The sequence below is a fragment of the Solea solea genome, chromosome 6, assembly GCF_958295425.1.
Source record: "Solea solea chromosome 6, fSolSol10.1, whole genome shotgun sequence".
NCBI classification, from domain to species: domain Eukaryota; kingdom Metazoa; phylum Chordata; class Actinopteri; order Pleuronectiformes; family Soleidae; genus Solea; species Solea solea.
The window spans coordinates 28322454-28338447 of record NC_081139.1 but is presented as its reverse complement, the minus strand read 5'-3'; the positions used below and the strand labels follow the sequence as shown (position 1 = coordinate 28338447).

At 46.0% G+C, this 15994-nt stretch overlaps 3 protein-coding genes across 3 annotated transcripts; 1 reads left to right on the top strand and 2 right to left on the bottom strand.

Annotated features, from left to right (window-relative positions):
- Window positions 1–430: 430 nt before the first annotated feature.
- On the bottom strand, window positions 431–9508 carry aldh4a1 (aldehyde dehydrogenase 4 family, member A1). Its single transcript, XM_058632490.1, has 15 exons — window positions 9322–9508; window positions 4214–4307; window positions 4041–4133; window positions 3654–3701; window positions 3417–3572; window positions 3141–3290; window positions 2745–2819; window positions 2485–2672; window positions 2294–2367; window positions 2018–2214; window positions 1888–1935; window positions 1609–1761; window positions 1398–1519; window positions 1142–1260; window positions 431–1061 (listed from the first exon to the last, which is right to left on the bottom strand). Exons 1-15 carry the CDS (start codon window positions 9357–9359, stop codon window positions 949–951), a joined length of 1668 nt encoding a protein of 555 aa, XP_058488473.1. The 5' UTR covers window positions 9360–9508; the 3' UTR covers window positions 431–948.
- Window positions 9509–10436: 928 nt separating this feature from the next.
- Window positions 10437–11926, top strand: LOC131461328 (achaete-scute homolog 5-like). The gene is made up of 2 exons (XM_058632491.1): window positions 10437–10745; window positions 11141–11926. Exon 2 carries the CDS (start codon window positions 11155–11157, stop codon window positions 11641–11643), a length of 489 nt encoding a protein of 162 aa, XP_058488474.1. The 5' UTR covers window positions 10437–10745; window positions 11141–11154; the 3' UTR covers window positions 11644–11926.
- Window positions 11927–11952: 26 nt separating this feature from the next.
- LOC131461326 (protein phosphatase 1 regulatory subunit 15B) lies at window positions 11953–15799 on the bottom strand. Its single transcript, XM_058632489.1, has 2 exons — window positions 13296–15799; window positions 11953–12682 (listed from the first exon to the last, which is right to left on the bottom strand). The coding sequence occupies exons 1-2, from the start codon at window positions 15063–15065 to the stop codon at window positions 12476–12478; spliced, it is 1977 nt and encodes a 658-aa protein (XP_058488472.1). The 5' UTR covers window positions 15066–15799; the 3' UTR covers window positions 11953–12475.
- Between the last annotated feature and the right edge of the window lie 195 nt (window positions 15800–15994).

Below are 15994 nucleotides of genomic sequence, written 5' to 3'. Positions count from 1 at the left end.
TGACGTTTACGATTGAGGACACGAGGAATCTGTCCTTCACGGTTTTATGAAAATATACAGTCTCACTTCTGTGTCTGAGGTTTGTTTATTTGTTTGTGATCAATAAAGTTTGGTTTGAAGGTCACGTTTACTTTTATGTTATTTTAAAGTTACTATGTTACAAGTTATATTATAAAGTTATTATATTATAAAGTTAAGTTATAAAGACTTTATAACTTAACTTTATAACATAATTACTTTATTATAAAGTAATTATGTTATGAAGTAATTATATTATAATGTTATTATATTATAAAGTTAAGTTATAAAGTAATTATTGTATAAAGTTATTATTCGGTCTTGATTCGCCGCGACTCGGTCTTTACTCACAGATGATGTCACAGTGTTGTCATTATACATCAGTAAACCAAACAAAGAACACCAGTCCTCATTAGTTTTATTAATAATTTAATATTTATTGGTAAAAATCACCTACATGAATGTCGCTAGTTAAAGTCGCAGTTTGAAAGTTCCTTAATGTTCAGAGAACAAGAACTACGTAAAACACACCAACATACGCAAAACACACGTGGTATTAAACTCAAAACATGCATGGTTTTAAACTCAAAACAAGCGTGGTTTTAAACTCAAAACACGCATGGTTTTAAACTCAAAACACACATGGTTTTAACTCAAAACACACGTGGTTTTAAACTCAAAACATCATGATCAGAGTGAGACAATAGTGAAGAAACCATCTGTAACAGATTCACAACAACAAAAATCAATAAGTTGATTTAAAGGATCAAAATAAAAGTTTGAGAGAAACAGGACCACGTTCAGTCCACATCAGAAGGGGCGGGGTTTACTCTGCTGATGATGCTTGGAGACATGGACGGAGATGTCTCATCACGTCAGCTGAAGATGCTGGGCCGTGACTGGACACAGGGCTGTAATTGGACAAGTAGTTTAGTTCATGTAGGGATACGTCCACCCGCGGAGTGGGACGTGCGTCTGCTTCACTGCCTGCGGGGACGTCCACCTCAGGACATTGTGAGGACCTCCAGGTTTGTCGTTGGTGCCTTGATGAAGAGAGGTCAAAGGTCAGAGCAGGTCAGAAGTCAGGTGTGAACCTGGATAGAGAATAGGCCTCGCCTCTCACCTGAAGCTCTGGCTCCTCCAAATGGCTGCTGAGCGACGACAGAGCCGGTGGATTTATCGTTGATGTAGAAGTTTCCTGCTGCGTTTCTGAGGACGAAGGACGCCTCGTCAATCACCGTCCTGTAGAGACAATCACCTGATCAGAAACCCAGACGGAGTATTATATCATCCACCAGGGGGCGACTCAGGGGGCGTGTCTCACAGGGTCCCCTGCTGCCTCGTGTGGTCACTTTGTGAACAAAGACATTTGGACTCACTGGTCCTGAGCGAAGACGGCGCCCGTCAGAGCATACGGTGACGTGGTGTCGATGAGGCGCAGCGTGTCCTGGTACTGGTCCTCAGGGTAAACGTAAACCGTCAGAACCGGTCCAAAGATTTCCTGCACACACGCACACGCACACGCACACACACAGCTGACATTTAAAGATCTAAAGCACGGTTACAGTGTTTCCTGTTGTGAGGCCACACCTCCTTCATGATGTCATCCTGAGGGTCAGACGTCTCGATGATGGTCGGTTCAACGAAGTAACCTTTAGAATCGTCACAGTGTCCTCCAGCCACGATCGTCAAACTCGGAGACGACTTAGCGTAGTCCAACCACTTCTTAATGCGCCCAAAAGACTGTGGGACAGACAGGAAGTAGGCACAGTGAGACAGACAGGAAGTAGACAGTGAGACAGACAAACAGGAAGTAGAGACAGTGAGCTGACAGGAAGTAGAGACAGTGAGACAAACAGGGAGCTGAACCTTGTCGTCGATCACAGCAGAAAAGAACGAAGTAAAATCCTCGACAGGCTGAAAAAAAACAAAAGAGCAAAGGTTTGAGGGACGTGGACGCGATGATGTCACAGGTTGATCAGACGCCTTCTTCACTCACGTCTCCCACTCGCAGCTTTCTGTGGACGTCCAACAGTCCCTGTTTGACCTGTGGCCACAGGCTGTCGGGGACATACATCCTGGAACAGGCGGAACACTTCTGTCCTCCGTACTCAAACGCAGAGCGGATCGTCCCCATCACCACGCTCTGGACGTCCGCTGACCTGTGGACAAAGTGGAAGTTCTTCCCCCCGCACTCTGTAAACAAAGAGTCAAGACTCAGAGAGACAAAAGAAACAGGGACAGACGGTGTCTCTCTGATGAGACATTCACTGACCTCCAGCCAGACGAGGAAATGTCCTGTACGTGTCCAGATTCTGAGCCACTTGTCTCCAGAGACGCTTAAATGTCCTGAACAGAGGATCAAAGAGTTCATCTCAAAAGGTCAACTGACTGAGAGCTAAGCCCCGCCCTGATCTGAGAGCTTGTGGGTCAGTTAATGGGCAGACGGACAGACAAGCGTCTTACGGGACACTGCCAGTGAAGTTGATTCCAGCCAGGTGCTCGGAGGACGTGACAGTGTCTCCAAACACGGGACCGTCTGCCGGCAGGAACTGGATGATGTTTGGAGGAAGTCCACTGTCCCTCAGGACTCTGTAGACCGCGTAGCTCGCAGACATGGCAGCGTCGCTGGGCTTCCACAAAACCACGTTACCCTGAAACGACCACAGGTGGCGCAGTCAACACACAGAGGACGGACGTTGTCCCGCAGAGACAGAGACACTCACCATCAGAGCTGGGGTTCCTGCCAAATTTCCACCAATCGCTGTGAAGTTAAACGGAGCAACAGCTGCAACGAAGCCCTGAGACAGGAAGAGACACGAGAGACAAGAGAGACGAGAGACACAAGAGAGACACGAGACGAGAGACACGAGAAAAGAGACAAGAAAGACACGAGACACGAGAGACACAAGAGAACGAGAGACAAGAGACAGGAGACAGAGAAACACAAAAGACAGAGAAACACAAGAGACAGACACAGAAGAGACAAAGTAAATGTTGCTGTTTTGAATGAAAAGTTCACCTTTAATTCACTTTTCCCTCAAAATTGAATGAACAAAGTGTTTTTGTTGCTGCCAACAGACAAGCAGGTGACCTCAGGTGACCTCAGCAGGTGACCTCACCTCCAGGCCTCGATACAGCATGCTGTTAGTGGTTCCCTCAGCGTTGAGCGGCTGCTGCGTCTCCAGCTCGATGGCGTGTTTAGCGTTGAACCTGAAGAAGTCGATTAGCTCAGCGGCGGCATCTATCTCTGCCTGAACCACCGTCTTTCCCTGAGACACACAGACAGACAGAGAGTGAGACAGACACATAGACAGACAGACAGACAGACAGACAGTGAGACAGACACACACAGACAGAGAGAGAGACAGACTGAGACCGAGTGGGTGAGGACTCACCTGTCCAATCATGGTCTTGGCCAGGATCTGGACTCTCTTGGGTCCACTGATGACATCAGCAGCCTTGAACAGGACCTGGGCTCGGTCCTGGACCGGCTTCATGTCCCACTCTTTTCTCGCCGCCACGGACGCCATGATGGCTTTATTGATGAGCTCCTGTAGGGGGCCGTAGTCACAGAGACACCGTTAAACCCACTTTAGACGCTGTGACCTATGACCTGTGACATGTGACCTCACCTTGTCAGCATAGCAGAACTTGGCCACCTTGTGGGCGTGGTTGAACGGCTTTGAAAACAAACAGTGAGGATTATTAGATATTTAATGATTTATTGATGACACAGTGATGATAGATGAATAATGATAGATGATTATTTGTGATAATAGATGATTAATGATGATAACATCTGATAATAGATGATATATGATAATAGATGATTATTGGTGATAATATATGATAATAGATGATTATTGGTGATAATATATGATAATAGATGATTATTGATGATAACATATGATAATAGATGATATATGATAATAGATGATTATTGGTGATAATATATGATAATAGATGATTAATGATGATTATAGATTGATGATAAAATGGCGGCTTAGTGCGTCACTCACTGATCGCTGATATCTGATGTCTGACGTCCACACATGTTCATCTCCCACCACACACGGAATCTCCTCTGTCGCCCCCTTGAGGTCGTCCAGGGCCTGAGACACACAAGGACAGAGTGAGTCACCTGATCAAGGAGGCACCAATCAATAATCAGATGATTGACAGGAGGCGTGACCTTCAGCAGTTCTGCTCTCTCTGACGTCCCCTCTGTGAAGGACAAGATGGGCTCATTCTGCACCTGGACGGACGCAGAGGACGACGTCCTCAACCTACAGAGAGAGAGACACACAGGCAGTTAATGTCCAACCGGTCTCAGTCTTTGACCTGAGCTAATAATGTGTGTTTGTGTGTGTGTGTGTATATGTGTGTGTGTTGACGGTAGAGCAACATGACAGGAGCTCCCGCATGCCAACATTATAAACTCGAGTTTTAAAATGTGCTGCTCTGACACGCACTGAAGAACTCGAGTCGTGGAGGCAAACGATGCACTGCAGGACAGACCAGAAGAGAATGAGACAAGCTAGACAACTTAGAATCGAGGTCCCGTCGGAATAATTTACGTGTGTATGGCAGACAAGAGGAGGCAGAGTCCAAAAGTGACTCTGTCGCACAGTTCATGGATAAATGGCTCCGTGAGGAATTTTCCATAAACTCTGACCTCCAGATTCAGCGTGCACACCGAGCCCTGGCTCCAAAGCCAAAAATGGGCCAATCTCCCAGATCGATCATCATCAACTTTCATCAGTTTACTGTAAAGGAGATGGTATTGAAAAAAGCATGGGAGAAGAAAACAACCACCCTCAGTGGAAACAGGATTTATTTTGATCATGATTACTCGGAGAGGACACTGCAACAGCGCAAAGCGTACTTTAACGTCAAACAGGTCTTAAAGAGAGAAGGCCTCCGCTTTCAGACACCTCTCATCCACTGGTCCAGCGGGGTGAAGACCTATGGCAGTGCAGAGGAGGCAAGCCGAGACCTGCAGAGAATACGAGGTTAATACCACGGGGACCAACACCGGAGGAACCACAATCGTTGAGAAGCTTCAATCAACCGGAAGCACGACTTGGAAACACACCGGGAATAGACGCACCGGAGAAGCAGGCAAACGCACGCGTGAAAGACTGCACCAATTTCATATGAGGGGAAACAACACCGGATGAGTATCTCACTGATAACCCGAGTTAAAATGGACACGAAACTGTTATAACTTGCTATGGGTAGGTGAAGTTTGAGTACAGTAGTATGTAATTTGCTTTGATGGGTTGTAGATAAATTGGCTGTTGGCTCAGGGACGAACACGCTGCTACAGAGACTGGTATCAGTATATTAATCCTATACGGATCTGATCTCATTACTGGGTGGGGGGCCCTTTCCTTGTGGGAGGCTTTCCCCATTGAAACAAAAAGAGAGTCAGCAGAAGTGGAGGGTTGTTGACATCTATTTGTGGAGGTCACTTTTTTTTGTATATAGTTCAAATGTGCACTAAACAGTTTTTGAAAGTGTTACTTGTTCCTGAATGTTTAACTGAAAGCCTGTGGATGAATAATTCCAAAGTTAAAATAACTGAGAGGGTTTATGGATACCAAACAGGAAGAAATTAAAGTCCTTTCTTTGAATGTCAACGGCTTAGGAAACCCAGTCAAAAGAGTTAAAATAATGAGCAAACTTAAGACAGAAAAGACGCAGATAAATTTCCTGCAAGAAACTAATTTATCGAGAGCAGAGCATGAGAAATGAAAGAAATTTGGATTCAAAAACGCTTTTTATAGTTCACACTCCAGTGGTCGAAGAAGGGGAGTAGCAATATTGATGCCAAACAATGTTAACATTGGTGAATATATATGGCCCACCTGAGTGTAATAAGGGATTTTTTAAATCTCTATTTGACACCATTGCATTGGAAGCAGAGGGCATATGTATATGTGGGGGAGACCTTAATGTGTTAATGGATTATGACATGGATACATCTAGTTTTAAGAGAAATAAGAAATCAATTACAAAACTGGTCAGGAATACATTGGAGGAATTGGGCTTTTTTGAGGTGTGGAGGGATCTACATCCACTGCAGAGAGATTATAGTCATTACTCAACAACACACTCTGTGTTCTCCAGAATTATGCAGAAAGAAAACAGAGATAAAATAAAAGACTGTTGGATTGGAGTGGCAGATGTGTCTGACAATAGTGCCATCTATCTGAAGATACACTTGAATTGTAGACGGAAAGATACAATATGGAGATTGAATGTGGGGATATTAAATAACAAATCAGGAGATGAGCAAAGTAGATATACGGACTTACCTGGAGGAAAAGAATAATGGGGAAACAGATCCAGCTATATTGTGGGACGCTTTAAAAGCTGTGATACGGGGAAAATTGATTTCAATTACAAGTAATCTCAAAAATAGAGGGAATAAAGCAGTATAAATTGTATATAGCAGAATGGAGACATTTGGAACAGAAACATAAGGGAAAAGGAAAAGTTGAACCAAAACTCAAACAAAGAATGAACGAGGTGAGAACGGAAATTAATAATCTACTTCAATATGAATCGGAAATGAAAGCAAGATATTTAAAACAAAACTATTATGAATCGGGTCCCAGAGCAATGAAATTGTTAGCGAGACGTTTACGGAAACAACTGGCAGAAACTACAGTCCATGAAATACACAACCCGAAAACAAACCAGCCCAAATATGAACCAAAAGAAATCGAACATTTTTAGAGACATTCTTAGAGTCCTCAGCTTCAGATCAGAATGATATAAAGACTTTTCTCGACTCTCTGGATCCACCCTCAATAGGCACTAAACAAAATGAACACATTACAGCAAAGATAACAATAGATGAAATTCGGAAAGCAATAAAAAGATTAAAATTAAAAATAGGAAGGGAAATTGGACTATTAAAACGCATGGCATTTGATGATAAATTTGTACCAAGAAAACATGATGTTAGATTTAAACTTTGGGCAGAAAAAGGAATTACAGCCAATATGTACAACTATTAAAAGAGGTGAAATGAAAAGCTTTCAAGAACTAAAGAATACACATGGATTTATGAATCAGGACTTATTTAGATATCTACAAATGAGGGACTACTATACCAAAAGTATTACAACAACCGAGGATAGCATACATCCCATCATAAAGCTCATTGTAAAAGCTTATAACCAAACTATTCGATGGCTGTGGCGGTTCTGTATGGTTGTTTGATGGATTCTAGAATAGATTCAACATTATATGTTAAAGCCAAATGGGAAAGGGAACTGGGTGAGGGGATTCCAGAGGGAATATGGTATGATTTGTGGAAAACAAACCAAACCAAACCACAACACAATCTCTGAAATCGAGTGAATTCAGTTGGAAAATCTAATTCGGTACTTCATTCCACCTAAAATCGAAAGTAAACAAGAAGACTATTACTAAGAACTGGCTTAAGTCTGACGTTCCGAGTTAAGAAACAGTGGATGTCAATTATAGATGATATACTTGTGATGGAACGTCTCACTTATAAGTTGAAAATTAAAGAAGATATTTTTATAAAAAGTTGTGGGAAATGGTTGACATATAAGGGAAGACATGATTAATCAGATGGCCACTACACTAACAAATATAATGTCACGCAGGCTTGTTTTTTTCTTGTTGATATTATTTTTTTATTTCACTCCACATTATGGTGGATATTGTTTTGCACTGCATTGTCAACACTGAAAACTAAATAAAGATTGTTAAAAAAAAAAGTCATCAGGTGACAGGACATCAGATGGAGGCGTGGCCTGAGGTTCTGTCCCCGTTGCTAAATGACAGTGGTAGACAGAGCTGTCCTCAGAGTCTCAATGAGGACATGGTGGACATGTTGAACTCTGGTCTACAGGCAGTTTGATCCAGTTTGGTTCAGTTTGGTTCAGTTACATCATCACAGCTGTGTTTATGATCAACCACACAGCGGAAGGTCATGGTGGCGGAGCTTGTGTGTGTGAGAGACAAAAGCAGAGACATGTGGACATGAGGCCTTCACTTCCCACAGATGTTCTCAGGAGGACACTGTGTCTCCTGTTATCACTCACTGTGTGGAACTGATAACAACCACACCCCTTTCCACAGCCACACCCCCTGTTGACTCCTGATGTTACTTTGACATGAAGCAGCAGTATGTGTCCAACAGCAGCTCTGTCTCGGTCTCTGTCTCCGACTTGGTCTCCGACTCCGTCTCAGTGTCAGTCTCTGACTCCGTCTCTGTCTCTGACTCCGTCTCTCCTGCTGAGGACAAACTTTCCATTGTCCAGACCAACAAAAGGGATAGTTGAGGTTTTTAAGAGGCCATAGCCCGGAAGTGCCAATTAACGCTGCATGTTGGTCTGTATCTGCGTCATTACCTCATTTATGAAGTCCTAAAAGTCCATAACAACCATTCCAAATGTTGTTTTTTATTGGAACAGATTTGTGAACTACATTGATTGGAAAAAATTTGGTTGATTCCTAACAAATACATGATAGTAAACAAGGTGAAAGAAGTATCGTTCAAAATAATTCACCAATATTACCCTGCTAATCACTATATGACAAAATTTAAAAGAGACATAAATACAAACTGTTCCTTTTGTGAAACAGTTGTTTGACACCTCTTTTGGTATTGTTCACACACCACATCATTTTGGCAAAACTTCAGTAGATTCATCATTGGCCATATTTATAAAGACTTTGTTTTATTCTGGGAGAATGTGGTATTTTGCTTTTATAGAACTAAAAATAGAGAGAATATTTACTTCATTATAAATGTATTGATTCTATTGGCAAAATTCCATATTCATAAATGTAAATTCAGTGGTAAAAAACCTAATTTTGTCCCTTTTACCCATGAAGTTGCATTATAGTATGCATTATATTTCTTTGATTTCTGGCTCTAACAACAAAAAGGAAATTAAGACTGTCAATGTTTGGTCGTCCTTTTCTTTCTCTTTTTAATAACTCATTAGCTACCATGGCAAAGTTTCATTTCTCTTGTTTCTGCTCCGCTTGTTCGTTCACTAATGCAGTACGTTTCTTTCATCACTTCTGTACTGTAACCGTATTGCAATAAAGTTGTTTAAAAACAAAAACAAAACAAAAAAGTCCCTAACAACCAGTTCAGCCAGTGAGTGAGTGAGTGTCTCTGTGTCTCTCGCTCTCCGTCTCTGACACGCGCACCTGCTGCAGGTGAGAGCTAACATTAGCCGCTAAAATTAGCTGCTAACATCATGTCTCGTGTCCGTTCGTGTGAATCGTTCTCCGGTCACTTACCCTCTCCAGCACCGTGACAGCGCCCTCACACGGAGCATGATCCACCGCAGACTGACACCGGAGGACACGGAGGACACGGAGGACAGTCAGAGACTCAGAGCCGGAGGACAGACGATACGCAAGACCCTGATCCACAAGAGCTCGATCCACGACCGGAGAAACGGGTCTGCTTACGCCTCTGGGAGGGGGCGTGGTTGTGACCTGGAGTCGGAGTGACGTCAGTGACCACACCGAACATGAAAGAGTTATTGATTAAATGACACATTATATTATTGATTATTGATTTAGACACAAACGTATTGATGAGGTTTATTCATTTATATTCGCCTCATTTTCCACGCCCCCCCCACTGTAGAATGGGACATTCCGCAGGCGGGTGAGTCAGTGACCAATCAGCGAACAGCAAAGTATAGTCAGCCAATCACAGGCCAGAGAAGTTCTATATTTGAGCAGACTGAGGTGACGGGCACAGCGCAACCTAACGACCCGGATGACCAGAGAAACTTTGTTTCTTACGTTCAAACAAATGTTGTTTATTATATGTATGTATGTATGTATGTATGTATGTATGTATTATTATTATTATTATTATTTTCAGTTGGCAGCAAAAGATGTGAACTTTCTGCTTCTGGATGTTGATGGGAGCTCGTTCCACCATTTAGGAGCCATGACAGCGAATGAGGACATCCTGAGGATACCAAGAATGTGTGTGTGTCTGACTGTGTGTGTGTGTGTGTGTGTGTGTGTGTGCGTGCGTGTGTGTGTGTGTGTGTGCGTGCGTGCGTGTCTGACTGTGCCTGTGTGTCTGTCTGTCTGTCTGTGTGTGTGTGTGTGTTGACAGGAAGGGTGTGTGCGTGTGTGTGCCCATGTATTACTAATGTTGTGGGGACCTAAACCTGTTTACACAGTCACATTATGTAAAACATAAAGTAAATGACTACATTTTAAGGTGAAGATATGTTTTAAGGTAAGGTAAGGTTAGGTTAGGATTAGGATTAGGATTAGGCCATTAGTAATTGTGGTTAAGGTTAGAGTAAGTCTCCAGGAAATGAATTTAAGTTAATGCAATGTCCCCTTAAGTCATGAATGTTGTACATGTGTGTGCGTGCGTGTGTGTGTGTGTGTGTTGACAGGAAGGGTGTGTGTGTGTGTGTAGGATTACTCTCAGGAAACTACAAACACTCATTGTTTCACCTTTGATGTTTCGATGGCTGTGACATCACACACAAACCGACCAATCACTGAGCTCCGTTAACAACTCAACATGAAATCTGTGACTTTGTTTCTGTCGTTACCTCCGGACCGGGGGGGCGGAGCTTCAACTGGTGCCTCACACACCTGGAGGGGGTGGAGCTTGAGTGTGTAAGAGCAGGTAAATGGTCAGTGAGCCTCAGTCAGAGGAGACACTGCAGCTGCAGGTGAAGGTGAGACAAACATTCTTAATATTTCATCATTTAAATTTTATTATTGTTAATAACACGTCACCATGGTTACTGATGTGTAAAGCTATGTGATTGGTGGTCAAGAGACAGGTCAGGAACTGACTGAACCACACACTCACCCTTGAGTTATAAAATCTGATCTACGTCACATGATCACGTCTACGCTACATGATCACGTCTTTATCTCACTCTCCGACACACACATTCAGATTGACGTCAGTGACACAAAGTGACCACACGAGGCAGCAGAGGACCAGCAGCTCCTGTGTGTGGGAGTGAGCAAAAGACGTGATCATGTGACATAGATGTCAAAGACTTAAATTAATGAATGAATTCACTCAAAGTTAATCTCCGATGTCACTTCTTGTCCCTTTCAGCTGCTGATGACATCATGAGCACCTCCTTCTCTCCTCCAATTGCTGACCAGTGTTCTTCTTACCTCAGTATCAGTGTGTCGCCCTCTGCTGGACACTGTGAGGCCCGCACTCTTCCTCAGCCCTTTCTTTTCTGTTCATCCAACATGGACACCGCCAGCCTCAGCCTTTACAGAGGCCCCACCCCCACGTTTCTGCCTTACCTGACGCCCTTCCATCACCACGCCCACTTCAGCGTCTACGAGTGTCCCTTTGAGCCGGCATTCATCCAGAAACGGAACGAGCGGGAGCGTCAGAGGGTGAAGTGTGTGAATCAGGGTTACGCCAAACTGCGGGACCACCTGCCAGGTCACCTGCCACGTCACCTGCCGGGTCACAGTGCCGACAAACGCCTCAGCAAGGTGGAGACGCTGCGTGCCGCCATCAGCTATATCAAGTACCTGCAGCAGCTGGTGGACCTGGAGGATGAGAGCAGAAACACCGAGTCCAACAGAACCACCGTCTGAGGGAGTCATGTGTTAGAACCCCTGACCGTCACCAGGGTGCGCTCACAGACAAACCTTCAACTTCATTTTCAGAAACCGATGAAATCTGATGACATGTGACAGTACTTCCTTCCTGCAGGTGGTGCTGTTTGTCTGCAGGTCTGACAAAGTCGGAAGACCTCGATCTTCATCAAAACTGTTTCTAATATTCAGGTTTTTTTCATCTCATTAATAAAAATCTGTTTTCTCCTCCAGTGTCACCTGGAAACTGATAATTAATCATTAAAGTTATTGATCAGAAGCCTCCAGTTTGTCCAGAGTTTAACTTTCTTTATTTTCCATTTGTGTGGAAACAACAATCAGCTGATCGAGCATCGATACTCAGTCAGCACCAGAACAAACATGATCACAGGTGAATCAATACTGATACTAATACTTCATCAATACTTTGACTGATCCTCTGATGTTCTGACCTCACCACCAGAGGGCAGCCTCACTTCAAACATGGTTACATTTTTTTCTTTTTTACTAGTGACATTAGCCTAGTTAGCATACATGCTAGCATGTTCTGTTTTGGCACATTTTTCAGACACTTTGGTTCTGACCAGTTGTGACCTGTGAGTCACTGGTACCAGTTTGAGACCAGTTCTTCAGAACCATCTCCACCAATGACTTTTGTTTGTGTGATGATGAGGAAACACTGTAAACAACATGTAAATAAAACTCTGGACACGTCACATCTGTCCACTGAGACCAGAACCAGGGACCAGGAGCTCACAGGTGAGTTTCTGCAGCATCAAAGATTTGTTCAGTCACACGTCTGTTGGTCCTGGCTATGGAGGAGGTCCTGGCCTTAGACGAGGTGGCGGCGTTGGACCACCAGGAGGCGGTGCTGCGGCTGCAGACAGTAGGAGATGCTCTGCTCCACCTCCTGACAGCGACGCAGGAAGCGACAGCGGTCCCGGGCTAGCTCCTCCCACAGGCCCCGGCGATCCTCCTCCTCCTCCTCCTCCTCCCCACAGCTGGCGAAGAACTCCTCCACGTTATCGCAGAAACGCACCTGACAGGAAGAGGAAGTGAATTCATCAAAACTTCACGAGGTTGGCATCAATAACAATTAATCATAAGACACTTTTCTCCCACACATTTGCTAGATCCCACCCGCCCAAGCTCCGCCCCAAAACACTGAGTCAGTAACGCATTTGTCATAACATCAGTAAAGCGCTTGTCGTAACTTCAGTTAAGCGTTTGTCGTAACAACGGTAAAACATTTGTCGTTACTTCAGTAAAGCGCTTGTCGCAACAGTAAAGCGTTTGTCATAACATCGTTAAAGCGTTTGTCGTAACATCGTTAAAGCGTTTGTCGTAACAGCGGTAAAGCGTTTATCGTAACATCAGTAAAGCGTTTGCCGTAACATCGGTAAAGTGTTTGTCGTAACAACAATAAAGCGTTTGTCGTAACTACAGTAAAGCGTTTGTCGTAACAACGGTAAAGCGTTTGTCGTAAAAAACGGTAAAGCGTTTGTCGTAACTTCAGTAAAGCGTTTGTCGTAATCAGTAACTAACGCTTTGTCGTAACATCAGTTAAGTGTTTGTCGCATGTTTTTGATATTATTATTGTCCTGATGTGAATCAGGTGTTTTACCGTTGATCATGTGACGACACAAACATACCTTTTTTGTCGTAGCGCCACAGGACGTGGAGCGGCGCGGCAGATCAGAGAAGCCGCTGTCGAGTCTCTCCTCCCCCTCCCTCCTGTGTTCAGGTGAGGCCTCCCTGTTCTGGTGAGAGGGGGTCTGGGGGGCCCTTCTGGCCCTGCAGCGGGGAGCTGCGGCCCTGATGGACCCTTGAGTCCTGACAGGAGCCTGGAAGTGAAGTGGACTGTACGGGTCAGACGAGCTGAACGAGCTCCACACACGCAGACTCTCTGCTTCGTCCACCTCGCTTGCCGACGTTGAGTCGTCCCAGCTGTCGAGGGCGGAGGTGAGGGGAGGTGGGGGCGGGGCTGCAGCAGAGGAGTGAGGGAAAGAGGCGTGGTCAGGGGAGGAGGCAGGGCTGGGCTGGTTAGGGGTGGGGTGTGTGGTGGTGGGCACAATCATGGGAAGTGTGCGTCCACTGTGCAGTGCAGCCGTGAAGTTTTGTGGGTTGTATGGATCCAGACTTTTACAAAGGGAGTTCCAGAGGCGGTCCGCCTCAGACTCTGCCTCTTCATCAGAGTCCGAGGCTTTGTCGTCATCATCATCATCATCGGAGGAGGAGGAGCAGGAGGAGGAGTCAGACAGATCGGACGACCCCTCACTGTCAAAACCATCGTCATCATTGTTGTTGCTGGAGTCGCTGTCCTCTGATTGGCTGCTGTCCTCGTCATCGCTGCAGGGACATCCCATGATGAAGGCGATGGCTTTGTTCTGACACTGGGGGGCGGAGCCCGCCATCAGCTCTGCAGACTGTCCTTCCTGTTGTTGTTGTTGATGTTTTTCCCCGTCTGTGTTTGCTGATGAAGAAGCTCCGCCCTCACGCGTGTCTCCGTCCATGTCTGTGTGGGCTGCGGCGCCGTCATTAGTTGGCTCGTCCCCCTGCAGCTCATCCTTCAGGGCGGTCACCAGGTGGTTCATGAGCACATGTTCCTCCTTCAGACTGGAGTAACCAGTGTCCAGCTCTGGGGTCAGCAGAGTGACCTTGCTGCAGGTGGACCCGTCCACGTTCTGGACTCTGTGAGGTCCATTGTTGTGAGGCGGTTCTTTGTGGTCTGAGAGTCCAGGGTTTTCCCTCAGTGTCCACTCTTCACCGCTGCTCTGGACAAACACTGAGCTTCTGTCTTTTGTCTCTGTCCTCAGTTGTTGAGGACAAAGCAGTCCATCCTCAGACCAGGACAAATGTGACGTCAATCCCTTCTGTGGGTCCACCTCCCCTCCCCACAAACTGCCCCACCACGTCCTGCTCTCACTGCCCCTCACTGTGACCCATGGTCGAACCTCCTGGGACACTGAGCTCACCAGAACCTGGCTCAGCAAAGTCCGGGCTGAGGACACAAACCCGTCCTGGGTCTGATGAGACATGTCTTCCCCACTTTCAATCCCCATCTCCCTCAGAGCGTCGGCGGTGAGCCAGGGCACCGCGGCCCCGCCGCGCTCAACCCGCAGGTGCGGAGGCGGCATCATAGCGTCCAGCTGCTTCAGAAAATCCGTGTCTTCCTCCACGAAACTGCGCTGAGATTCTCCACTGAACCAGCGGACTGCCGGGTCAGCCAGGACCGGGTGTCGGGTTCGGCCCGGGAGGTATTTCTGCAGGAAAGAAAGCGCGGGCCTGGACACCACGGACAGCAGCCCGATCCACGAGCTTTCCTGACTCACCAGGCCGGCAGAGGCGACTCCGTGTCCGGCCGGAGAGGACGAGCTCTGTCCGCCAGGTGCATGTCCCTCACCGGTCAAACTCCGAAACATTGTCCTCAAGTCAAAAGTGCAAAAGATAAAGTATGAGACATGAAGTGAAACAAAAGGAGGACACAGTCCGGTCCTCGGCGGGTCTCAGTGACAGCTGTCAGACTTTGCAGGTCCCTGACAGGCAGAACCACGTTTACAACCAGAGCAAGAACCAGGACCAGGTTCCGCCACTGAGTCAGAATAGTATACAGGCGGACTGGATCTCACTGCGGTCACCACACACACATAAACCAGGAAATGTCGCCCAGGAGCCGGGCGTCCACCGCGGCGTCGACGCCTCTCTGACAGCGGTGATGGTCGCTCTTCTTCCCTGTGGACAGTTCGGTGGACACGGAGCTCGAGGACACACTGAGGCGGGAAACATGATCCGAGGACGAACATGAAACTGGAGCCATCTGGTCCCGGGTTAGTGTCCGCGAACAGGCGGCGGGACAGAGACACGAGCCGCGGTGGAGCTTAGCTTAGCTTATGTTAGCTTATGTTAGCTTGTGTTAGCAGCAGCAGCAGCAGCAGCAACTAGTCTGACGGTCTGTTCACCAAAGAACGACGTTTAATTCCAAAGGTTCGGATCCAAACCAAACCAGGCTTGTGTGTCTCCGTGGTCCTGTCTCGGTTCTGCCTGACTCGGGTCGTCTCACTTTTTGTCACGGTTGCGTTTCTAAAGTTGCTGTTTTAGCGTCGCGTCGCTTCCGCTCAGAGATTTCATCAGAAAGTCCAGGGACCGTTTCAAACACGAGTCTGTGCGCGAGCGTCGAAACTGCGCCGAGGGACCGTCAGCGTGTTACTGCCGCGTAGACACGCGCAGACACGCGTCACCACGTGACGTTATATAAGACACCGTGTTATCGTTCTATAAACTCTTATGTTATATGAGGGTTCATCATTATTTATTATAATAATAATCCTCCATCATATATGAGACACTGTTG